At 46.9% G+C, this 27,461-nt stretch overlaps 1 protein-coding gene across 1 annotated transcript in view; it reads left to right on the top strand.

The window, feature by feature from the left end:
* The window catches only part of LOC138511223 (long-chain-fatty-acid--CoA ligase ACSBG2-like), a 412,570-nt gene that overhangs the window by 50,835 nt on the left and 334,274 nt on the right, over positions 1-27,461 (top strand). The window contains exon 4 of the mRNA XM_069626760.1: positions 13,767-13,887. Coding sequence (XP_069482861.1) covers positions 13,767-13,887 — 121 coding nt within the window. The remainder of the gene's footprint in view (positions 1-13,766; positions 13,888-27,461) is intronic.

Raw genomic sequence — 27,461 nt, 5'->3', positions numbered from 1 at the left:
GCTTGTTACATTTGTCTCTGCGCAATACGGGAAAAAATTACTCTGGAGTTTGGAAACATGTACATGACTTTCCCAAATCACTCTTTCATTGCAAATTGCAAAGAGATTCCAAACACACGTCCCAAACTGTTCCTTCCACAATGAATAATAATAATGTCTGGATGGCATTGTGTCACCAAAGAAGCACAAAGAGGTACCAAATTCAGCCACTTAATTCCACGCACTCCATGCCAGTGCACTTCCACATGAAGGAATCCAAGATGTAAAGCCACTCCACAGCTATCTGCATGCACCGCCAACCAATTTATCCACAAATCTAGCAAAGTCGGTGTCCGTGGACACATCGAAAAATCTGAGAGTAGGGAATGAAAATTTAAATAGTGTGCCCCACTTCCCCTTTAAAGTTGGTTCTGAAAAGTGCCTTTTTTGTTTGGTTTTTATTTTTGCACATTTTTTTAAGCTTTGTTTTTGGCTTTTTCAGGTTTTATCTGTTACATGACTTCACAACAACTTTCTGTTTGAGGTCTGCATATTACCAAGAAATATTGCATGCCCAAAATCTGTGAAAGTCATCCCACACCAAAGGAAAAAATGCACCTTCTTCCAAAAGGTTCTCATTTTGGAATGAAGACATGCCCACAGAACACATAAAGCAAGATATTCCATTATTAACAAGACATCTTCCTATGTCTTGTTGAGGATTAACTACATGAGAAGACATCCATGCAGTCCTAGGTGGCATATGTGAAAAAATTATCTTAATCTTAGCAGATGGAAACAGGTGCATCAGTTCCTTTAGCAACTGCATGAGTGCACCCAGCAAACTTGTTGCACTCAGATAACCAAAATACATTGCTCCACAATTTACCACCAGAATATCAGGAGTGTTAAAATAAGCCATATTTATACAAAGAGTATACACACCTTGTACATTTTTCCCTGGCACTTCACACAAGGTAGCCTCCACTCCCTGCATTCCAACATTGACTGAAATACCACATATGTTTGCATAGCACTGCAGATTAGTAATATAATGATCTCCCACTATCCACACTCTAACTCTGTCCATCTCAGCAACCACAGCCATCTTCACAGCATACAGCAATGAAAAAAATGGTAGGCTAATTCCCCTAGTCCTATTTCCATGCCTGATATGCCGAGAAGTCCGGATGTGGCACGCCCAGTCCTTGAACAGTTGCAGTGTCCACGGAGCACGTAACACTGGGGCAGCCCTTCTACCCTTCACACTTCACTCTCTGCACCATTCCCTCATTGGCTACTGTTAAGCAGTCACACAAACATCCACCAATCACATCCAAGAACTCTACATCTAACTCCATCATCACAGTTCAGCACTTTAGATGTACTGTTGATCACTCTGAGTACAATTGGGCTGTGACTGCAAAGCACCTACAGCAACTACTACCAAACTCTCCAACATTTCTACTTGCAGATTCATGCATGAACACAAAGGACAGGTATGAATATTTTCTGCACAGTACATGTACAGCTCTTGTATAAATGCATATAAACAGAGTAACTGCCACTTACCCTGTGACAGCCACTTACCTGTAAAACAAGCTTACTGTAATTTCTTCCATCTGCGATGATCAAGTGTCACTTGCAAACCTGTCTGCTCTCCAAATGTGTATTTACCCATATTACTAACTGTAATGTGCAAACTATCATTTTGTTAATTCATTCCATCATTTGTGTAACCACTGCCACCTATTTATCCACATTTCAACCATAATATAATTGAATGCATTATAGTATATATGATGTATATACAATTTCCTTTCTTTACATTTTGCATATTTGACATACATTCTATCATTTCTACATCCTTTAGAAATGATTATAATAGTAATCAGACACAACAAATACAGCTATTTAACAAAATGTAATTTCAATTTAAAAGATGGCACAAATAACAGTATAATCATAGGAGAAGGCGTTCTAGTGTGTTATAAAATGACACACAGCCAGGATGAGTACATGCATCGTTATTCATGCACACAGATAGCCAATATCATTTTAAAGGCTTCCAATCTAGACATCTCTCTCATTCCAGCTGGTTGCCCATTCCGTTCTAGAATTTACAACAGCATTCAACTATGCACAGGTGCAGTCATGTCTATCACATCATGTACAACTATGTGCAGTGTTGTAAAGCAAAACATACAACATCTCCCCCCCTTCCTTTCAGTCTGCAACACAGGTACCAGACCCTTCCTTGCAACCCTTACTTTATTTCAGACTCTCCCATCTCCAAGCACTACAGGATCACCCAGTAGTTTGGTAATCATCAGCTGAGTAATAAGCTGCTTAACCCATCAAATCCTTCTGCTTTATTTCCCACACCTTCACAAATGCATATATTGCATGCTTTTCCCTACAGTTCCTTCCATTTCCCCTGTAAAAATAGCAACAAAAGAAATACGATTAGTTCTTCTATCTCTTAACATCCAATAACACTGCCTTAAGAAGCCAAGTGTGCTCTGTGCGCTTTCTATTGTAGCAATTTCTAAAGCACGTTCAACTGACAGATTCTAAGTAAAATATACAGAATGCACATAGGCAAAGGAAAGTGCATGTACATGCTATGCACAGATATCAGAAAGCACTACTACTGCAAAAACAAAGAAATCCATGTCTACATTAACAATAGTGCTATTAACACACATATTTACTAACTTCTTTCTTTCACAATTGCAGTGAAGATCACTGTCCTGAAAAACAGCAGCGTCTGAAGTAAGAACGAGAACTCAGAAGAAACTACTCTTTCCATCCAAAAAAGTAAGTGCAATACTGCCATAATGTTCTAACTGTTACTCAAACAGTGTAGAATTCTAGTATTGTCGCACAAACAATTTTATTAACCCTGCAACATTAGATTCAGTATTAGTGCTTCCCCTCACCAGCTGCATACTTTGTATTGTCATCTGAACACCAGTATAGTAACATACAAATACAATAGCCTTCCCAACCTGATGTAGCAGCCCATTGCACAATCACACACTTTTACATACATCCTTACCATCTTACTCAGACAACCATGCACAAAGCACACATACACTGCACAAGATCCCAACCCACACTTTCTTTTTTTCTCCAGCAGACCCCAAAGAATGCCTACCAAAAAGGAACTCAGTAGAAAGTAACGCAAAAGTAAACAAAATCAAAATAAAACTCTCCAAAATAAGCATCCACTATAGCAGAATTTGTACAAAAAGTTCAAACAAAACAGCAAATAGAGTCATTAAGTGAAACAAAACAAGCTTCCAGTACAGAAACTTTGCCTCCTCTTACAAAATGTAACACGAAACAGAAAGTGATTAACAAGACTGCAGCTACCACTAGTACTAACACTGCACCTATAAATCTTGATGAAGCCGCAAGTAAGCATAGCAAAAGAATTATTTTACAAAAAATGTTCCGCCACAGAGTCCTTCAGAACCTTATAAAAACAGGAAAGAAATCATGCACAACCCTTAAAACCTACCGTAGAAAATTAATCCTAGAGGCTCTCATAGACAGTGCAATCCTTCTCAAAAGTAAATTATTTATTTTAGTTTTAAACAGAATGAAACCACTAACAAAACTAAGTACTAAACTTCAAAAAAGACTTCTCAATAAACAGAATATCAACAAAATAGCTTTACAATCATCTGTGGAGGTGAATGGAGTCACACCAGGAGCACAGAACCATATTTCAATGAAGAAGCATACAAATAAAAAAAAATAAACCCAATAGCCATACATAGCATTGGATTGGGGTATGAAAAACTTAATAATATCATAATGGAATAAGAAATGCTGCTCACAAAATTATCCTGAGGAAACTAATTATCAACTCTCCATTCCACTGAACCAATACGTCCAGTTTACAAATGGCCGTGCACATCAATGTGTAACATAGCCAAAAAATCTTTAAAATCTTTACGCCAGTTCCTCAATCACTATGTGAAAGGCACAGACAAATTCAAAATGAAACTACCAAAGAAATATGGACTCCTGTCCAGTGCGCAAATACACAGGACTAAAAGGACATTCATTAGCCTGTATCTCTGGACCTATCTTCCACCACATCAAAATGATATCAACACATCATTCATTTATAAGAAATTTGGTCCATAAACTGTACTATGCCAAAAGTCCTGCTTTATCACTAGCCAATTTAAATAACAATCTTCTACATGGTACAGCCAAACAACCACTCGAAAAAATAGAGCATATCCAGAGATAATATTTTGGAAGTGAAAGCCACTTACAAAATGCAATAGCTTTACAACAGACTAGCAACAACTGTACAGAATGCAACTTTCTACTACACACATACAAAACAGAAATACTAAAGTTTAAAAGTACATCTGCTAAAGTACCAAACATGTGTGTGTGTGTTGATACAGGACTTTTTATAAAAATAGCACAACTGTAGACATGACGTACAAAATAGAAGACAATGAAGATTCCAAATGGTTCCAATTAGCTTTCTATCTTATAGCAGAAAACAAATACGAAATGACTGACCCTTTAATACTTTGCAGTTGCTGCACTGCAAAACTTAAAAACAACCAAACACCTTCATGTGCTATTGCAAATAACTTGGAATTATTCCTACTACCAAAACCCCTGCAACAACTCAACTTATATGAGAGCATGATAATTCAAACAGCGCACCCATTTCAAGCAATAACATGCGTTCAACCAAAAACAGCAAAATTACCTCCCTCTGAATTAGTGAAAGGCATTTGTGAAAAAGTAGTTTATTTGCCATTAGAACTCAAAGAAAATGTACACACTCTGGGAGTGCAGCATCCAATAGATCAATCTTTAATTATCTTAGTAATGGTGTACCTACAAAAGACAAACAAATTTGGCAACAACTTGTGGATTTACATAAAGTTAGACAAGCCCTGCAAAATCGAAAAGACAACAATGATTACTACAAGGAAATTAATATTGAAGAAAACCTGAGTGAAACTAATGAAATAATTCAAGACTCATCAGAAACGTGTCAATTTCATCTTCTAGATCCTGCTATAGAATCTAATATTTTAGACCATTATACAATTCACCCATTACACTCTAAAGACACCATAGATGATGCACTGGAAATGTACCAAATGCAACAAGCCAAAGGATCTCCAATCAGCATATGGAAAAATAGTATAGAAGCACGTACCTTTCCTCTACTCTTTCCTACTGGAAAAGGAGAAAGGTACGATCATAGACCCACACAAATAACAGCATCAGAATACCGCTCTTTACAAATGTATTCTGAAGACCCCAGATTCAGACAAAACATGAAAACATATTCCAACTTCTCTTTGAAAGTGAACTAGCACATAGAAATCAGGTACCCATTTTCAAAATATGTCAGCTGCGCAATTACTACAAAAAGCGCAAGAAAAAGATGAGGTTTTACAGTCAAGCATTACAAATCTTTTAGCAAACATGCGTGGTACAAAGGAATACTGGTTCTGACATCACAGAGATGTACGCTGCATGATAAGAAACCTTGGCTCACCCACTTGGTTTGTGACATTAAGTTGTGCAGAATATGCATGGGAAGATTTATATGATTTCATACGCATAGCAAACAAAAACAAAACAAACATAGATCTAAAAACACCAGGAGAAATCTACTCTCTAGATCCTGTAAATGTATCAAGATATTTCCATTATCGCTTCATTGCTATGCTACACTTCATTTGTAATAAAACTATTCCTCCTCTCAGAGAAGTGCAACACTTCTTTTGAGAAAAGAATACCAAGCCAGAGGAGCACCACACATCCACATGCTTTTGTGGATTAAAGATGCTTCTAAATTTGGTCAGGACAGTGATGCCACTGTTCTGGGAGTTCATCCAAAAATATATCACTAGTGGTATCCCTTCACAAACTAAATAGTGACCTTCATGCACAAATTTCAAAGACACAAATGTGGGAAATATTGTTGTTGCAAATATGAAAACAAAGGGAAATACTACACCAAATGCCGCTTTGGTTTCCCTAGACCAGTTTCAACAACAGGTCAAGTAAACAAAATGTCTTCAGTTAGACATAGTGTCAAAGGTAGATCACCTGAGAACACATATTACATAAAAAGAACAGAAGATTCAAAATACATCAATGATAACAATGCAATCATTGCCCTCCTATGAAATGCAAATATAGATGTACATTACATTGCAGACAATTCCACTTCAGTTGCACAATATTTCACAGCCTACTTAACCGAAGCATAATAAAAACAGAGCTTCAAGACCTCTGGGATGACATATCATCTGACAAAACACTATCACAGAAATTGTACAGATTAGGCATAAAAATGATCTCCCATAGAGAATGTGGCTGCTATGAAGCTGCAGACTGTTTAACTGGTACTGCCTTGCATGTAAAATCAATAGCTAAAAATGATCCCAACAGCCAAGACATTTTGAAAAACAATTTACTGGACACATACTACCCACACAGGAGTACCACTTTGGAAACCATGTGTCTATACCACATAGCCCACAACTTCACATACAAAAATAATATTAAACCAGATGAAAAGAGTGCCAAATTGTTAAGGCAGCTTAGTGAAACTTACCAAACGTAGCTTAATTAATTATATCAAATTGTCATTAAAAATTCCTCAACATAAAGAACTGTATTACATGTCCCTGCTACAATTTTTTAAACCATAGACAAAAGAAGAAGATTTACTAGATACCTATGACTCCTATGAAGACGCTTTCAAAGCAAATGAAAGCAATATAACAGACGTAAACTTTACACCATACAAAACAATGTTGCACAATGAACAGCAACACGAAGAAGAACTCCAGGCCCAACTAGATGTGGACACTCCTGACAGTAGTCAACCTTCTGTAACAGGAAGCCAAGAACCACTTGGACAACCACTAACAGCAAATGAGGCAGAATTAGCCATGACATAAGTAGGAAACACCATGTGTCAACATGAACAATTTACAGAAGACTTTGCTGTACTGAAATCACAACTAAACAATGAGCAGCGTAGCATATAGCAAGAAGTAACAAAATAAATTGAACATGGTGTGCAACATGAAAGTAAAAACTGTACCTGCCAAGACTACAAACCTATACTGCTATACGTGAGTGGTCAAGCTGGTTCGGGCAAAACATTCGTAATCAAAATCATCAGCAAGTTCATCCAACAATTGACAAACAATAAACTGTCAGCTGTTGTAACTTCCCCCACAGGTTTAGCTCCCTACAACATAGGCGGTGTCTCTTTACACCAATTACTACTCCTTCCACTAGAAGATCAAAACAAATTTGACTATTACAAACTTTCTACAGAACCTGCAGTGGAACTATGCTGAGTTTTCAAACAAATGAAAATGCTGCTAATAGATGAGGTGAGCATGGTTTCTAACCTAAGGTTGACTTTGATTCACCTCAGATTACAAGAGGTCCTCAAAACGGACTACAAAGAGATCTTTTGAGGAGATCTTCTTCAAGTAACACCAGTGAAAGGTGAATCTATTTTTAAAACCAAAGGGCACAAACTTTGCTGTAAAACTCTTGGCAGCATAGGAAATGTCAACCTTTGGCAAGATTTCCAATACAGAGAATTAACTGAAAACATGCGTCAGTCTGCAGACTTCACATATGGCAACATTTTAAAAAGTATTAGAGTTGGTATAGTATCTCAAGAAGCACAATCTTTATTAGAAACCAGGCACATCCATACACTCTATGGCCATAACTCATGTGCTACTGGTGTCATGGAACAATTAGCACAGAAAAATGTAAACTGTATGTCCTTGATGCCAACTTTTACAAGCTGTGCACAGTTCAATGAAACAATGTTGAAAAAAGAAATGCATCTACTAATTGAAATTTGCTCCACAAACAAACTGGACGTACATGGTATGACACTACCCATGTGTCAACTAGCCACAACAAGACTAAATACCTTGGACACCTCTATCTATAACATAACTGGTTTAGAGAAAATATTAAATTTATCTTTAAACGGTAGAGTAAAGCTTAAACGTAACCTTGACATTTAGCAAGGACTAGTTAATGGAGCACTTGGTACAGTTGTTGACTTTCAAACATACCCACGTGACAACAACATTCAGTTTGTCAATATTCTCTTTGACAAACTATCAGAAGTTAAAAGGATAGGATGCTCAACAGCCCGCTTCCTTCTTTTCAAAGATATGTATGTACGCAGCGAACAATTTTCTCTAACTCTAGCACATGCAGTCACCATTCACAAATCACAAGGTCTTACCCTAGATAAAGCATTGATAGAAATTGGTAGCACAGTCTTTAAAGAAGGCGTGAGCTATGTAGCACTATCACGCTTACGTACACTTGACAGACTATTTATAATCAACTTTGAAGCAAGTAAAATAAATGCTGATATTCCTTGCATTCTAGAATACAATAGATTGCATTCACTTTACACCCCCATCTAAAAACCCATCCTGTTCTGCAAAAAGCAAAACGGCGTAAAAGAAAACTACTTCAGACTGAAACGATGCAGGATCTCACAGCAATTCCTCCAAAGAAAGTAAAAGAAGCTAATACGTCATCAAGGACCACAAACAAAGAAGAATCTACTGCTCAAAGTAACTCAACTAACTCTTCAAAGAAGCAACACACACTCGGAACAAATGACGTGGACACAGAACTGTCAGGTCCGTTCAAATTTTCAAATACAGCTGAGGTAATTTTCTATGCAAATGTAGCAATAAATATTCTATTCCGATTGCCACCAATTATTGACAACATTTACTTACATGGTACAGACCAATTGTGTTTGCAAATGTTAGTCCTTCACAGAAATGCAACCGACAATCCTGCAACACTTACAGTGTTTCTGCAATAAAGCAGGAATTGGACTACTGTGCTGGAATGGTCAAATTCACTATAAACACACAAGAAGATCCACAATAATTTCTAATGTACTTTCTACAAGTACTAGAAAACAAAAACATAGCTATTAAGGAAATCTTCCGGATTTCATACATGTGGAACCATACATGCACTCCTTGCAGCCATCTAGTACAAGAAGATGTTCCTAATGAATGCTTCGTATATGTATCCATGGTGAAAATAGTGTGGTGAGTTTAACGCCGACCTTCACATAAAGCGACCAGTTAATATGGTTTGATGAACATGTATTTGAGTCGCATTTGTGAGGAGAGAAAGAGGTGCCAGCCCCCCCTTCTGCAAGAATTTGTGTTCAATGGAAACTCTCCTTGTTACAAATGCACCAATCTTTGTCAATAGTTTAATCCAAAAATATTGTTTATTTCCACAAATATTTTGTATTTTAATAGATCACTTTTGAGTAAAAAGCCCTTCTGTGGTAACACGTGTTTCGGCACACCTATAGTGCCTTTCTCAAACCAGGGCTGATTTGGAGAAGAATATTTTAACATGAAATATAATCACATATTATTACATAACAGAAAAGAAAAAAATCACAAAAGAAACACATGATGGAAACATGCATATAAGTTCACATTTGAAACTTTGTCAGATTCCATATGTTAAGTATGAGAAAAAGAAGACTGAGGAGGGGGATCGGAAAGGGAATTATGAGGGAATAAGAATAACATTAAAAAAAAACATTAGTTCAAAAGTCTTATTCAACATGATACATTTGTTCCATTTGTCAATATGAAAATACTAGTACTACGGTTAAGATCGTTGGATACTTCTCAACAACTTCTGGGTTGTTCTCCTTATGTGTTCTGTAGCATGATAGTTTCGAATTCAACCAAATCTATACCTCAAAATGTTAAAAATGCTCCATATTGCTCCTTATTTCTTATGCTGTGAATACATGAGTATTTGGCAAAAAATATAAAGTTACCTGAGTACTTGGTACATATATAATTTTTCCGTCTGTACTTGCTGTAATAACCGGGTTAGATCCCTGATAAAAGATATAACTATGAATTAGTTATACTTATTCAAATTTGCTAATTACACATGATTTTGTTTATGACTATTATATTTAAATGTCACTGTGGTTTAATTGAGAACACATTGCATGAATGCTGGTGACGTATTTATTGTGCCATAATGGATTTTATCTAAATGATTGTAACTGCTATATACTTTAGATGGAATATTTGTTCTAGCCAAATAAAGGCTCTGTTTATTTATTTTATTTAGTCACCATTAGCCCGATCGTTCGCCATGAAAACACGAATATTATAAACCTTATACATGTCAATTTGAAGATGATAATGAACTAGATGCACAGAGTAAAACCCGTTTCTACTTTAAACACGTATGCCGTTCGTAAGCGTGCTTACTGACTTATTATGATCACATCTTCAAAGTTTGCGCACCCTCGTCATTTTGACAAACGTGACTAAAACCGTCATATCCAAACGTAACAGCTAGCCATAATAAGTGTATGTAACACGTCTGTACATCGATTTACAATCCTCATTTTCATCTCTTACCGTGCATGTTCGTCTATTAGCGCTCGTCTGTCTGAACGCATCTGTACTTCGGTGGCTAGTTTAGTAACCTTACACTGTATGTTGTCGGTAGGTACCATGGCAACAGGCGTAGTCCTTTCCCAATTATGGTGCCCCTTTCGGCCATCTTTTGGGACAACTTACATTGAATCTAATGGTGAACGATGTTATTAAACAGCATTCGTAATAATGGTTCATCATCTAACAGATGTAGAGATATGCATTCATTTGAACAAATTGAGGGATATTTTCGCCCCTATTGCACAAATATGTACCTGCATTGAAAAAAAAATTTACAAATTAAATTCTGCATATTTCTTACGGGCAATTGGATGTTCGATCTGTCAAGTGTCAATTATAACACACCCATTCAAGCAAACACCTGACCACAGACCACAAACCAAAATGTTTGCTTCCATGGCTATCTTATGCTGCACTGCTTGTTGCCAAACCCTACAATCCTGACTGCATGGCCTGCCAAATCTCTACATACAGCCTCAACAAAGGAAACAGTAAGTATATAATGATTGAACACTCAAAAACCGCAACATAACACAACCATGCAAAAGAACACCTCACCAATAAATACAACTCGAAATGCCTACAGTCTTCAATACCAACAATCTGGACATAATCTAACAAACAAACTAACACACATCATCTCACTACCCTATAAACACTATTACACTACTGCCAATCAGTATTCACGTGTTTGAAAACATATCCCCTAAGCAGCCAACAAACCACAGTCAAAAAGATTTGCAACAGTGGTGTATTATGCTGCGGTGGTTGTGGTCTGGGCCTAGAGTCTCGGGTGCATGTCATGGCCATGCACACCGAGACTCTAGGCCCTGGCCACAACTACCACAGCATAATACACCCATAGAAACAAACACCTACCGATTGACCACAACCCAAAAACATAACACATCCACCTCAAAACATATCCACTTCAATTAACATTCTAAAATAATAATTACAACCAATGCACAAACTCTTCAATGCATTGCATACCCTCTTCACCCAATACTCTACTAACAACCCAAAACCAACATCATAGTACATTAAAATAACCAGTAGTGCGGCCAGTGTTTAGCATGTCTGTGGACACTCGCAGTGACTGCGGACACCGCAAAAACAACACAGCCTTCCCCACCTAAACAAATCCATCATTTGACACATCTCTTACTCCCTCACCCTCTACAAGCACTTCCACACTCAAACACATCCCCCACAATTGAATGTATACTCAGTTCCACGCCGCGCTCTCCACGGGTGTCCACGGATCCAATATGGCGGGCGCATCGAAGCAATGTGACGCACCTCACACTTCATCCCAGCCAATCAGCGAACACGTCGCATTTCCGCGGACATGACTCAAGTCGATTAACCAATCGGTGTCCTGTCCGCGGATATGCGGATAATACTGGACTTACACCGCTTTCAGGACCGAGCCGCTGCTCCTGCCACAAATCTGGTGAAAATCCATTCAGCGGTTTGGGCTGTAGGCGTGACCAAAGTTTTTTCTCCCTTCACTCCATGGGGGAAAAAAGAAATTTGGGACCCCCCCTATAACTTTGCCCCCTGGACCAAACCTCACCAAACTTTATGAACAAATTCAGAGTGGGCCGTGAACTTTTTTTGCAAAGTTCGGTGAGGATCCATCCAGGGGGAGAGAAGTTATAAGCCACCCAAAAAGTGCTCTTCCTATGGGTTTAGCAACTTAACCATAACTACATGGCCGCTACTGGCCAACCCACACCTGGGAAAAGAATTTGACCCCAAAGCCATTATGTCCACCAAGGGGTGTCCCATATGTTTAAAAATCTGAAGAAATACCCATGGCCCCAGAGAAACATCTTGTGATGAGGGAGCACGCTGCTCAGTGAGTCTGCCTTAAGATTGTTCTTCCCCAGAATGTAAGAAACTCTCAGAGAGCTCAGGCGAACTTCTACCCATGAGCACATTAATCTGCCCAAGTCCACCAAAGACTTTCACAGCGTTCCACCCTGACATTTTATGTAACGCATATTGTCTGTGCAGACAGGCACTCTTTGCTGATGAAATAGAGGAGAAAACGTCCAATGGACATGCTCTATTGTCACTAGTTCATTCCAGTTGGAGGCCTCCACTGATGATAATCACCTCCTTAAAGGCTCATGGTCATGGTCAGGGTAGACCCTACCCCAGAAGACTGACATCTGTTATTATGGTCACTGGGTCCAGGGCACAAATGAGACATCATGTCAACACTTTATTTTCCCTCAACCAGCATTGCAGAGACTGACCAACCTCTACTGTCATTGGGATGGGATTCTTATAATCCCCCCTGGGGTCCCCAGTTATGCTGAAGATGGTGAACCAGGGTTTTGAGGTGGAGCCTGAACCAAGGAACTGTCAGTAGACACAATGAGAATTCCCCCAGGGCCTGAAGCCACAGAATATCTGTCAAAAAAGCGTTAGAAAGAAGGGTAGACACTCAACCCCATACATTTTGAGCATGATGAGAAGCAAGAAAAGATGTTCTGTAGAATGTAGAAAATTACCCTGATAAACCTCAGGCACTAAAACAAAGTGAGCCTTTATTTTTTGTTATTGCTCAACCACCTGTTTGTATCCAGAATAGAGAGCATAGCATTCTCACATCTGCTGCAGCCTGTTGAAACTGATGCCGAGCAAATTACCAAATTGTTAATCTAGAGCTGAACTAAGAAACCCCTATTTTGAAGAAGAATCACCAATGGAGCAATGCTATTTTTCAATACCCTGAGAGTTAGTCTCAAGCTGCAAGGAAGAGCAACCCATTGCAAATATTTGACTTACCTTTCCTTTACAGCATGCATTTGCACCTCCTGATATGTCTGAAATCAGATTGATATGCAACAGGGGAGATGCCACGCTCTCTGTGTTGCTCAGCAGAAGGTGTCTAATATCTGGTGGAGTATTTGTTCTGTAGGGAACCTTAGGCTGACCTAGTGCTCCCTGATATCGCTCCCCAAGTCTACTCCGAAGGAGGAGCCACACTTGCACAGATCTGTGCAATGTTACAGGAAAAAGAACAGATAGGGCAGTAGGTGGAATGAATTAAAGGTCAAGCCCGAGAAATGATGGGGTTTGGAGGGTTGAAGGTCTGGCGTTGGTTCTTATATGCTCTCTTTTACAGTCTCTCATCCTCACAACACTTTCTAACCTTGCATTGTTCATTCTCATTGCACGATTATATGATTCTTTTTACTCTAACATATGGGTGTCGTGTATTTTGTTTTCTGTTTTCAGTGGATTTGCTGTGGGCATTCACACTCTCTTTTCAAGCGATACTCAGCAGTATATGGCCAGCCGCTGTGAGACGCAAATCCTGGTTGTGGACAACGACCAGAATCTTCAGAGGACACTACAGGTGGGCCCGGTCACTTCTTAACCTTGCTCCCCCAGCTTTATATTCACAAATATAAGAATAATGAATGAATACAGTAGCACAGAATCCTTCTTCACATATATGTGTATATATATATTCACTGAATAAAATGTTTTTAAAGAGATATTAATGTGAAAATGTAATGTAGCAAAACCCTTGAAATGTGGCAGACAATTCAGGTACAGTCACCCTTACATCGTTGGTGACATCGCTGGTGGCATCACTGATGTCGTTAGATATAACATCATGTATGTCTTGACTGATAAAAGCACTGATTACATTAATTCAATGTTCTAATTATAGGACTACTTTCTTTCACATAAAATACATATACATATTTTCAAAGTACATTTCATTCTGCTGTAATTTCTTTAAATTTAGTGTATGGTCCACAATTTGAAGTACATACAAAAATGAGCACAACAAAAAATAGTACAGTAGGTAAAGATTAATTTCCTTTGGCATGCCATCTGTTAGAGTGAAATAAAAAAATCTAAATCATTAATTTAGAACAGAAATAACTAAAAGTATTGTAAACCAAATTACACATCTAAAAGTAAATCTTCGAATCCTAAACTTCATTACTTTTGAATATGTGTAATTATGTAGTATTAGTATTTTATTTAGTATAGCCATGCTGTAATATATCACAATGCATAATGCATGTACTTTGTTTTACATGTGTTTTTAACACTGCTCATTTATATACTATTTTTATAATCTGCAAAATAGAACATGTAGATCTGTACATTTAGTATTTTCATAACACTCAGGATTCAACATGTTTCTATTTATATCTATTTCTTTTATCATTTGTTTATTACTGTATACACATATTATATAATCTGTATACACATATTGTATAATCTTTACATATCTAAAGTACATTTGCCAGAATCAGGTACATTCCTATGGAATGCACTATTTTAATTACTTGCTATTAAACGAAGTTCAACATATTTCTAAAATATTACATATTTATATTTAAAATTTCACCCTTCAATAAATACCGCAAATGAATGCTCCATAAGCATTTATATCACATGTCTGTTGTTCTATGTCATGCTCTTATCGTTATTAAGTATACTGAAATAACATATGCACTAAGAGAGTGGCCCAAAAATATTAACATGCATAATGAGTGATCTCATGTCTGATGTCACCAGTGATATAATCAGTGATGTCATATATGATGTAATTATTAGTGTCAGCAGTGATGCAATCTCCAGTTTCATCATTATGGTCATTCGCTGCACAGCAGGGGCAAGTAGTTAAGGTGGCTTTGTCTGAATGATGTGCCTAATTTCAAGGGTTTCCCTATGTTACATTTTCACCTTAGCGTCTCTTTAACTAAGGTTTTTCAGTGAAGTTGAAAGGTCGTGTTGCAATAGATTGTTCATCTTAACTCAAACTAAATGCTTTGTCTGTGAATATAATACATTCATACATTACAGAAACGGCAAAGAGCTTATTAATTTGGTGCCATTCATCAAAAGTACACACAACCTTGTAACTACAAATAGATCTGACCTTGAATAATGTTGCTGCATTTGGTGTGGTTTCTTATATTAGAGGTGGAGCAAGGGGGGTGAGGATACATGCAGAACAGTTTTCTGTCCAGTATTTTATTTTTTCAAAATTGCCAAAATGTAGGTACAAAATATAGTGATATAACTTTGAGGCCTGTTACTGCACCTTATTATGCATGTTTTATTCTTTAGTGAACAAGTGTAGCGTCATAGTTGGAGTACTACAATGTCTTGTTTGCATATGGACTGTTTTTAGCCATACCCAATGCTCAATCAATACAGAGTAACTTTGATGTGTAACAATACCACGGTTGAAAATGGCCTGTATTTTTAAATACAAACTCCAACCAATGGTTGCACCTGAATCCACCCTTATATGTAGAAACACTGCTCCAGTGATGTCATTCATAATGCCACCAGTGATGTCATACATGATATCATCAGTGATCATATTTGTCATGTCATTAGTGTGCTTAGGGGCTTCACAATGGGGCCCCATATTTAAGGGGGCATAGCTTCATGCACCTGTTGTATTTCACGGGTTTTGTGTCATTAAAGGGGCACCCTACTGTCACATCCACTAAAAAATTTCACAGAATAATTGCTTACTAACACTTTTTAAATTGTATAAATTGATAATTACTACAAATGAATTTTCTACACATAACCTTATGATACTTCTGTATCCGTTTATGTTTCCATGTCATGTTGCTATTATTTGTAAGTATTATGAAATACAATATGTATCAAATGAGGTGACCAAAGATAGTCTAACTTATATAATCAACAATGACATATATGATGTACTTATTGATCTCATCAGTCATGTCATCTATGGTGTCATTAGTGACACCATCAGTGATATCATGTATAATGCAATTAGTGATGTTGCCAGGGTTCCAATCAGTGATGTCATCATTGTGGCCATACACTGCGCAACAGAGGGCCCTCAAGGTGGAATTGATTGAAATGCAAATGCGAAACCCATTGCCCCCTGCCCAGTAGATGTAGGCACTGCAAATGTTAAACTTCTTCTTTTCCTAACTCCTTATTCCTTCGATAATTTCACAGTAATCATTTCCAATAACAGAAGTTCCTACGGTAGAGTGACAGGTCACTGATTTCTGTGATAATGGTAAAATTGCTCCATAAAAATGTCTTACACGTCTTACAGGCACCCAACATATGTCCCCCCTCCTTTTTCCAGGTCTCCTCACTCCACTAAATGCCATTACCCCTATCACTAGTCGCTTTGTGTGATGCACATTTTTATATGAGTGCATCTTGCGGCCTTGCAACAGTAATCTTGTGAGATTCCTGCAGTCTTCCCCTGATAAACTGAACATTTTCTACCCAAAACGAGCTCCCCAATGCACCCTTCAAATATTCAACTGCACATGTTGTTTTCTTTCCAACTCCCGACCACTAGCCTCATGTGATTGCAATCGCTATTAATATTGTATTGATATAGCACCTGCAACCAGGCCATCTAAGTACTAGATTAAAAAAAATCTGTCCCCACCGAGAATTGACTACAAAAACAAACACGTTTTGAGTCTCTTTCTGATGTCGAGAATGTTATTTGACTCTGTACGGTCTTGGGTGATGTGAGAAACCAGAAGTAGTCCCACTCACTAGTCCTGGGGATCTGTCATCCAAGTTGCCAGGGCACGGTCATCACTTTTGGATCCAGTTCATGGGGGTGGACCAGTGCAGGAGGATTACCTGGGTGAGGGGTCTTTGGGGAGTGGAAGTGGGACACCAGATGGTGAGATGCGGTATCTCCTTCCGTGTAACACATTTGCCTCCTGCATCTAGAAACATTTGAGAAATAATTGGTGAACCACATGACACACCAGCACTATATAAAGAATTACCCTGCTAAAGCAAGGCACCACCTGCACTAAAAAAGCAGGATGCTCAAAAAAACAACCTAAACAAATTGAATAGCTATGAAAAACTTTTCTGATTAACAAATGTACATAACACATGTCATTTTTCCTCATGAAGTGCCACACACAAGTGGTGAAACACATGTAGAGGATTATAGATTCAGAACATCTGAACATCACGAGGATTAAGATAATCTGGACATTAAGGTTATAAGGAGGATGACAATCTAATGACAAACATAATCGAATAAGAAAATTAACAAAAGACGAGGATTAATGATTAAGAGAATCTGGACATTAAGAGGATTAAGGATCAAGATAATCTGGACACTAAGGACAAAAGGGTTATGAACATCTAATGACAAACAGAATCTAATAAGGACATTCATTAAATTGGGATAGAAATAAGCACAAAGTATTCATTAAATTGAATTGTCTAAACCAAACTCAGGCAAATTCAATGGTGTTCACAAAACATTATTCCTATGTGCCCGTAACCTAAAAATTGCAACTCATGAATCCAATTGAAGTTCAATAAACACCCTTGAACTGGGGTCACTTGTATCTGTATTATTGTTTGATACCATGCCTTCCTTACAGAGAGTTCCTTCCAAAGTTTGATGCCATCCTTTTCTTCGTCTAAATAGCAGTTTGATTTCTTTCATTTGAAGCTTCTCCCAGTAATATCGTGGGAATCACTTGCATCAAGCAAAAATAAAATGGTGGCTTTTCAAATCTGAAAACCCTCTCTGCTTCAAAGCACCAAGGGCAATATATATATATATATATATATATATATATATGTTTCCATAGGAAGAGCACTTTTTGGGCGGCTTATAACTTCGGTCCTCCTGGACGAATCTTCACCAAACTTTGCAAAAAAAAAGTATATGGCCCACTCTGAATTTATTTGCAAAGTTTGGTGAGGTTTGGTCCAGGTGGGGCAAAGTTATAGGGGGGGGGGCCCAAAATATTTTTTTTCCCATAGACTGAAAGGGAAAAAAACTTTGCTCACGCCTACAGCCCAAACCGCTGGACGGATTTTCACCAGGAGCAGCGGCTTGGTCCCGAAAGCGTGCATTTGCAAATTTGGTGAAAATCCGTCCAGTAGTTTTTAAAAAAATGACCAAACAGTAGGTCAGAAAAAATTAGTGATATTTGTGTCCGCTTCGCGGACACACTTCCCTGTTCGCTCCGCGGATAGGACGGGGATTGGGCAAGCGGCTTGCGTGATGTCCGCGGACATCTGACTTACCCTCTCATTGGCTGCAGTAAAGCGTGCAGTGCGTCTTATTTTCAGAGATGCCCGCCATCTTTGTTGATCGTTTCAGTAGCGGGATTTACCGCCTACATAGTAAGCTCAGGCCCTGTGTCTTCCTTCCATTCCCCCACCCCCCGCTCATGCCCCGTGTCTTCCTCCTGTCCCCCCTCATGCCCCATGTCTCTCTTTTGTTCCTTCAACCCCCGCTCACGCCATTGGAACACAGTGGCCTGCGGAGGGCCGAGGAGTGGGATCTGCTGCCTGCACAGTTAGCTCAGGCCCCGTGTCTTCCTCAAGTTCCCCCCGCTCATGCTCCGTGTCTGTCTCCCTTCTCCCCCCACCCCCGCTCATGACCCGTGTCTCCCTTCTTTCCCCCCCACCCCCTGCTCATGCCCGTGTCTCCCTTCTTCCCCCCCACCCCCGCTCATGCCCCGTGTTTCCCTTCTTGCCCCCCACCCCCTGCTCATGCCCCGTGCATACCTTCTTTCCCCCCTCCACCCCCCGCATCTCCCCTGTTCCCCCCACCCCCGTTCATGCCCTGTGTCTCCCTCCTGTACCCCCCACCCCCCGCTCATGCCCCTAGTCTTCCTCCTGTCCCACCCACCCCCCCACTCATGCCCCATGTCTCCCCTGTTCACCCCCACCCCCACTCATGCTCCATGTCTGTCCCCCTCCTTTTCCCCCACCCCCGCTCATGGCCCGTGTCTCCCCTGTTCACCCCCACCCTCTGCTCATGCTCCATGTCTGTCTCCATTCTCCCCCCCACCCCCGCTCATGCCCCGTGTCTCCCTACTTTCCCTCCCACCCCCCGCTCATGCTCCGTGTCTGTCTCCCTTCGTCCCCCCACCCCCGCTCATGCCCCGTGTCTCCCTTCTTTCCCCCACGCCCGCTCATGCCCCGTGTCTCCCTTCTTTCCCCCCCACCCCCCGCACATTCCCCGTGTCTCCTTTCTTCCCCTACCCCCTGCTCATGTCCCGTGTCCACCTTCTTTCCCCCCTCCATCCCCCGCATCTCTCCTGTTCCCCTCACCCCCCGCTCATGCCCTGTGTCCCCCCACCCCCTGCTCATGCCCCGTGTCTCCCTCCTGTCCCCCCACCCCCTGCTCATGCCCCGTGTATCCCCTGCTCACCCCCACCCCCGCTCTTGCCCTGTGTCTCCCCTTTTCCCACCCCACCCCCCGCTCATGCCCCGTGTCTCCCTTCTTTCACCCCCCACCCCCCGCTCATGCCCGTGGTCTCCCTCGTGTTCACCCCGCTCATGCCCCGTGTCTCCCTCGTGTTACCCCCGACCCCCCGCTATTGGCTCGTGTCTGCACTGTTCCCCCCAACACCCGCTCATGCCCTGTGTCTCCCTCGTGTTACCCCCAACCCCCACTCATGCCCCGTGTCTCCCTTCGTTCCCCCCCACCCCCCGCTCATGCCCGTGTCTCTGTTGTGTTACCCCCACCCCTCGTTCATGCCCTGTGTCTCCCTTCTTTACCCCCTCACCCCCCGCTCATGCCCCGTGTCTCCCTTCTTTCCCCCCAGCCCTCGCTCATGCCCTGTGTCTCCCTTCCTCCCCCCCACCCCCCGCTCATGCCCTGTGTCTCCCTTCTCCCCTGCCCCCGCTCATGCCCCGTGTCTCCCTTCTTTTCCCTCACCCCCACTCATGCCCTGTGTCTCCCTTCTTCCCCCCCACCCCCCCGCTCATGCACCATGTCTCCCTTCTTTCCCCCTCACCCCCTGCTCATGCCCCGTGTCTCCCTTCTTCCCCCCACCCCCCGCTCCTGCCCCGTGTCTCCCTTCTCCCCCCACCCCCCGCTCATGCCCCGTGTCTCCCTTCTTCCCCCCACCCCCCGATCATGCCCCGTGTCTCCCTTCTTTCCCAAAACCCCCGCTCATGCCCCGTGTCTCCCTTCTTTCCCCCCACCCCCCGATCATGCCCGTGTTTCCCTTCCTTCCCCCCGCACATGCCCCGTGTCTCCCTTCTTTACACCCCACACCCCGCTCATGCCCCATGTCTCCCTTCTTTCCCCCCACCCCCTGCTCATGCCCCATGTCTCCCTTCCTTCCCCCATGCCCCGTGTCTCCCTTCTTTCCCCCACCCCCTGCTCATGCCCCGTGTCTCCCTTCTTCCCCCCCCACACCCCCTCATGCCCCGTGTCTCCCTTCGTTCCACCCCTCCACCCCCGCTCATGCCCCATGTCTCCCTTCTTTCCCCCTCACCCCCCGCTAATGCCCTGTGTCTCCCTTCTTTCTCCCCCACCCCCGCTCATGCCCCGTGTCTCCCTTCTTCCCCCCAAACCCCGCTCATGCCCTGTGTCTCCCTTCTTTCACGCCCACCCCCTGCTCATGCCACGTGTCTCCCTTCTTTCGCCCCCACTCATGCCCCATGTATCCCTTCTTTCCCCCCCAGCCCCTGCTCATGCCGGTGTCTCCCTTTTTCCTCCCCACTCCCTGCTCATGCCCCATGTCTCCCTTCTTCCCCCGCCCACTGCTCATGCCTTGTGTCTCCCTTCTTTACCCCACTCCCCGCTCATGAACCGTGTCTCCCTTCTTTCCCCCCACCCCACGCTCATGCCCCGTGTCTCTCTTCTTTCCCCCTCACACCCTGCTCATGCCCCGTGTCTCCCTTCTTCCCCACCACCCCCGCTCATGCCCGTGTCTCCCTTCTTCCACGCCCACCCCCTGCTCATGCCACGTGTCTCCCTTCTTTCACCCCCCACTCATGTCCCGTGTATCCCTTCTTTCCCCCCCAGCCCCTGCTCATGCCACGTGTCTCCCTTCTTTCCCCCCCACCCCCGCTCATGCCCGTGTCTCCCTTTTCCCCCCCACTCCCTGCTCATGCCCCATGTCTCCCTTCTTCCCCCGCCCCCTGCTCATGCCCTTTGTCTCCCTTCTTTACCCCACTCCCCGCTCATGAACCGTGTCTCACTTCTTTCCCCCACCCCACGCTCATGCCCCGTGTCTCTCTTCTTTACCCCTCAGCCCCTGCTCATGCCCCGTGTCTCCCTTTTCCCCCCACTCCCTGCTCATGGCCCATGTCTCCCTTCTTCCCCCCATCCCCTGCTCATGCCCCGTGTCTCCCTTAAGCCCCCCACCCCCCGCTCATGCCCCGTGTCTCCCTTCTTTCCCCCCAACCCCCTGCTCATGCCCTGTGTCTCCTTTCTTCTCCCCCACCCCCCGCTCATGCCCCGTGTCTCCCTGCTTTCCCCCCCACCCCCGCTAATGCCCCATGTCTCCCTCCCCCCATGCCCCGCTCATGCCCCATGTCTCCCTGCTTTCCCACCCCACTCCCCGCTCATGCCCATGTCTCCCTTCTTTCCCCCACCCCCCACTCATGCCCTGTGTCTCCCTTGTGTTCCCCCCACCCCCCGCTCATTCCCTGTGTCTCCCTCCAGTACCCCTCACCCTCTGGTCATGTCCTGTGTCTCCCTCCTGTACCCCCCACCCCCCGCTCATGCCCCGTGTCTCCCTCGTGTTCCCTCCACCCCCGCTCATGCCCCGTGTCTCCCCTGTTCACCCCCACCCCCCGCTCATGCTCCGTGTCAGTCTCCCTCCTTTTCCCCCCACCCCCGCTCATGCCCCGTGTCTCCCTTCTTTACCCCACCCCCGCTCATGCCCCGTGTCTCCCTTCTTCCACGCCCACCCCCTGCTCATGCCACGTGTCTCCCTTCTTTCACCCCCCACTCATGCCCCGTGTATCCCTCCTTTCCCCCCCAGCCCCTGCTCATGCCACGTGTCTCCCTTCTTTCCCCCCACCCCCGCTCATGCCCGTGTCTCCCTTTTCCCCCCCACTCCCTGCTCATGCCCCATGTCTCCCTTCTTCCCCCGCCCCCTGCTCATGCCCTTTGTCTCCCTTCTTTACCCCACTCCCCGCTCATGAACCGTGTCTCACTTCTTTCCCCCACCCCACGCTCATGCCCCGTGTCTCTCTTCTTTCCCCCTCAGCCCCTGCTCATGCCCTGTGTCTCCCTTTTCCCCCCACTCCCTGCTCATGGCCCATGTCTCCCTTCTTCCCCCATCCCCTGCTCATGCCCCGTGTCTCCCTTAATCCCCCCACCCCCCGCTCATGCCCCGTGTCTCCCTTCTTTCCCCCACCCCCTGTTCATGCCCTGTGTCTCCTTTCTTCTCCCCCACCCCCCGCTCATGCCCCGTGTCTCCCTGCTTTCCCCCCCACCCCCGCTAATGACCCATGTCTCCCTCCCCCCCATGCCCCGCTCATGCCCCATGTCTCCCTGCTTTCCCACCCCGCTCCCTGCTCATGCCCATGTCTCCCTTCTTTCCCCCCACCCCCCACTCATGCCCTGTGTCTCCCTTGTGTTCCCCCCACCCCCCGCTCATTCCCTGTGTCTCCCTCCAGTACCCCCCACCCCCTGCTCATGTCCTGTGTCTCCCTCCTGTACCCCCCACCCCCCGCTCATGCCCCGTGTCTCCCTCGTGTTCCCTCCACCCCCGCTCATGCCCCGTGTCTCCCCTGTTCACCCCCACCCCCCGCTCATGCTCCGTGTCTGTCTCCCTCCTTTTCCCCCACCCCCGCTCATGCCCCGTGTCTCCCTTCTTTCCCCCACCCCCTGCTCAGGCCCCATGCCTCCCTTCTTTCCCCCCACCCCCCGCTCATGCCCCATGTCTCCCTTCTTCCCCACCAACCCCGCTCATGCCCCGTGTCTTCCTTATTTCCCACCTCACCCCCTGCTCATGCCCCGTGTCTCCCTTCTTTCGCCCCCCACCCCCCGATCATGCCCCATGTCTGCCCTGTTCCCCCCACCCCGATCATGCCCCATGTCTCCCTCATGTACCTCCCCACCCCCCGCTCATGCCCCGTGTCTCCCTCCTGTCCCCCCCGCTCATGCCATGTGTCTCCCTCCTGTCCCCCCCACCCCCGATCATGCCCCGTGTCTCCCCTATTCACCCCACCCCCCGCTCATGCCCCGTGTCTCCCCTGTTGCCCCCCTACCCCCCGCTCATGCCCCGTGTCTCCCTCCTGTAACCCCCACCACCCGCTCATGCCACGTGTCTCCCTCCTGTCCCCCCCACCCCGATCATGCCCCGTGTCTCCCCTATTCACCCCCACCCCCGCTCATGCCCTGTGTCTCCCCTGTTGCCCCCCTATTCCCCCACTCATGCCCCGTGTCTCCCTTCTTTCCCCCGACCCCCGCTCATGCCCCATGTTTGACCTGTTCCCCCCACCCACCGCTCATGCTCCGTGTCTCCCTCCTGTACCCCCCACCCCCGCTCATGCCCTGTGTCTCCCTAGTGTTCCCCCACCCCCCGCCCATGCCCCGTGTCTGTCCTGTACCCCCCACCCCCGCTCATGCCCCGTGTCTGCCCTGTTCCCCCACCCCCTGCTCATGCCCCATGTCTCCCTCCTCTTCCCCCACCCCCCGTTCATGCCCTGTGTCTCCCTCCTGTTCCCCCCACCCCCGTTCATGCCCCGTGTCTCCCTTGTGTACCCCCCCCACACCCAGCTCATGCCCCGGGTCCCCCCACCCCCCATTCATGCCCTGTGTCCCCCCACCCCCCGCTCATGCCCCGTATACTGCCCTGTTCCCCCACCCTACGCTCATGCCCCATGTCTCCCTCCTGTTCCCCCCACGCCCCGATCATGCCCTGTGTCTCCCTCCTGTTCCCACCACCCCCCCGCTCATGCCCTGTGTCTCCCTCGTGTACCCCCGCTCATGCCCCGTGTCCCCCCACCCACCGCTCATGCCCCTTGTCTGCCCTGTTACCCCACCCCCCGCTCATGCCCGTGTCTCTGTCGTGTTACCCCCAACCCCCCAGGCATGCCCTGTGTCTGCCCTGTTCCCCCATCCCCCGCTCATGCCCCGTGTCTCCCTCATGTTCCCACCACCCCCCGCTCATGCCCCGTGTCTCCCTCGTGTACCCCCTCAACCCCGCGCATGCCCCGTGTCCCCCCACCCACCGCTCATGCCCCTTGTCTGCCCTGTTACCCCACCCCCCGCTCATGCCCGTGTCTCTGTCGTGTTACCCCCAACCCCCCACGCATGCCCTGTGTCTGCCCTGTTCCCCCATCCCCCGCTCATGCCCCGTGTCTCCCTCATGTTCCCCCCACCCCCCGCTCATGCCCCGTGTCTCCCCTGTTCACCCCCACCCCCTGTTCATGCTCCGTGTCTGTCTCCATCCTTTTCCCCCCACCCCCCGCTCATGGCCCGTGTTTGCCCTGTTCACCCCACCCCCGCCGCTCATGCCCCGTGTCTCCCTTCTTTCCCTCCCACCCCCCACTCATGTCCCGTGTCTCCCTGCTTTCCACCCCCCCACCCCCGCTCATGCCCCGTGTCTCTCTTCTTTCCCCCCCACTCCCCGCTCATGCGCCGTGTCTCCCTTCTTTCCCCCGCTCATGCCCCGTGTCTCCCTTCTTCCCCCCACCACCCGCTCATGCCCCGTGTCTCCCTTCTTTCCCCCCACCCCCTGCTTATGCCCCTTGTCTCCCTTCTTCCCCCCACCCCCTGCTCATGCCCTGTGTATCCCTTTTCCCCCCCACACCTTGCTCATGGCCAGTGTCTCCCTTCTTTCTCCCCCAGCACCCGCTCATGCCCCGTGTCTCCCTTCTTCCCCCCCACCCCCGCTCATGCCCCGTGTCTCCTTTCTTTCCCCCCCACGCCCCGCTCATGACCCGTGTCTCTCTTCTTTCCCCGCACCCCACGCTCATGCCTCGTGTCTCCCTTCTTTCCCCCCACCCCCTGCTCATGCCCCGTGTCTCCCTTCTTCCCCCCGCTCATGCCCCTTGTCTCCCTTCTTTCCCCCCACCCCCGCTCATGCCCCATGTCTCCCTTCTTTCCCCCCACCCCTGCTCATGCCCCATGTCTCCGTTCTTTCCCCCACCCCCCGCTCATGCCCCGTGTCTCCCTTCTTTCCCCACCACCCACCGCTCATGCCCCGTGTCTCCCTTCTTTCCCCCACCCCCCGCTCATGCCCTGTGTCTCCCTTCTTTCCCCCCCACCGCCCGCTCATGCCCCGTGTCTCCTTTCTTTTCCCCCCACCCCCGCTCACGCCCCGTGTCTTCCTTCTTTTCCCTGCACCCCAGCTCATGCCCCATGTCTCCCTTCTTTCCCCCCACTCCCCGCTCATGCCCCGTGTCTCCCTTCTTTTACCCACCCCCGCTCATGCCCTGTGTCTCCCTTCTTTCTCCCCACCCCCGCCATGCCCCATGTCTCCCTTCTTTCCCCCCACTCCCCGCTCATGCCCCGTGTCTCCTTCTTCCCTCCCACCCCCGATCATGCCCTGTGTCTCCCTTCTTTCCCCCCACCCCCCGCTCATGACCCGTGTCTCTCTTCTTTCCCCCGCACCCCACGCTCATGCCTCGTGTCTCCCTTCTTCCCCCCACCCTCTGCTCATGCCCTGTGTCTCCCTTCTTCCCCCCCGCTCATGCCCCATGTCTCCCTTCTTCCCCCCCACCCCCAGCTCATGCCCCTTGTCTCCCTTCTTTCCCCCCCACCCCTGCTCATGCCCCGTGTCTCCCTTCTTTCCCCCCACCCCCGCTCATGCCGAATGTCTCCCTTCTTTCCCCGCACCCCCCGCTCATGCCCCGTGTCTCCCTTCTTTCCCCCCACCCCCCGCTCATGCCCTGTGTCTCCCTTCTTTCCCCCACCGACCGACATGCCCCATGTCTCCTTTCTTTTCCCCCCACCCTCGTTCACGCCCTGTGTCTTCCTTCTTTTCCCTGCACCCCCGCTCATGCCCCGTGTCTCCCTTCTTCTACCCACACCCCGCTCATGCCCCGTGACTCCCTTCTTTTCCCACCCAACCCCCGCTCATGCCCCGTGTCTCCCTCCTGTACCCCCCACCCCCGCTCATGCCCTGTGTCTCCCTCCTGTACCCCCTACCCCCTGCTCATTCCCCGTGTCTCCCTCCTGTACCCCCACCCCCTGCTCATGCCCCATGTCTCCCTCATGTACCCCCCACCCCCCGCTCATTGCCCGTGTCTCCCTCGTTTCCCCCCACCCCCCGGTCATGCCCCGTGTCTCCAATGTTCACCCCCACCCCCGCTCATGCTCCATGTCTGTCTCTGTCCTTTTCCCCCTCCCCCGCTCATGCCCCGTGTTTCCCTTCTTTCCCCCCACCCCCCGCTCATGCCCCGTGTCCCCCTTCTTCCCCCCACCTGCCGCTCATGTCCCGTGTCTCCCTTCTTCCCCCCACCCCACGCTCATGCCCCGTGTCTCCCTTCTTTCCACAACCCCACCCCCTCTCATGCCCCGTGTCTCCCGTCTTTCCCAGCTCACCCGCTGCTCATGTCCCGTGTCTCCCTTCTTTCGCCCCCACGCCCACTCATGCCCCATGTCTGCCCTGTTCCCCCACCCCCCGCTCATGCCCCGTGTCTCCCTCGTGTACCCCCCACCCCCCGCTCATGCACCGTGTCTCCCTCCTGTACCCCCACCCGCGCTCATGCCCTGTGTCTCCCTCCTGTACCCCCACCCCCGCTCATTCCCTGTGTCTCCCTCCTGTACCCTCCACCCCTGCTCATGCCCGTGTCTCCCTCTTGTACCCCCCACCCCAGCTCAGCCCCGTGTCTCCCTTGTGTTCCCCCCCACCCCCTGGTCATGCCCTGTGTCTCCCCTGTTCACCCCCATCCCCCGCTCATGCTCCATGTCTGTCTCCCTCCTTTCCCCCCCGCTCATGCCCCATGTCTCCCTTCTTCCCCCCTGCCCCCCGCTCATGCCCCGTGTCTCCCTTCTTTCCCCCCACCCCCGCTCATGCCGAATGTCTCCCTTCTTTCCCCGCACCCCCCGCTCATGCCCCGTGTCTCCCTTTTTTCCCCACCACCCCCCGCTCATGCCCCGTGTCTCCCTTCTTTCCCCCCACCCCCCGCTCATGCCCTGTGTCTCCCTTCTTTCCCCCACCGACCGACATGCCCCGTGTCTCCTTTCTTTTCCCCCCA

Source organism: Ambystoma mexicanum, chromosome 6p (genome assembly GCF_040938575.1).
Source record: "Ambystoma mexicanum isolate Mex_15411 chromosome 6p, UKY_AmexF1_1, whole genome shotgun sequence".
NCBI lineage: Eukaryota > Metazoa > Chordata > Amphibia > Caudata > Ambystomatidae > Ambystoma > Ambystoma mexicanum.
Note: the sequence above shows the minus strand (reverse complement) of the source record. Positions and strands in the feature narration are given on the sequence as shown.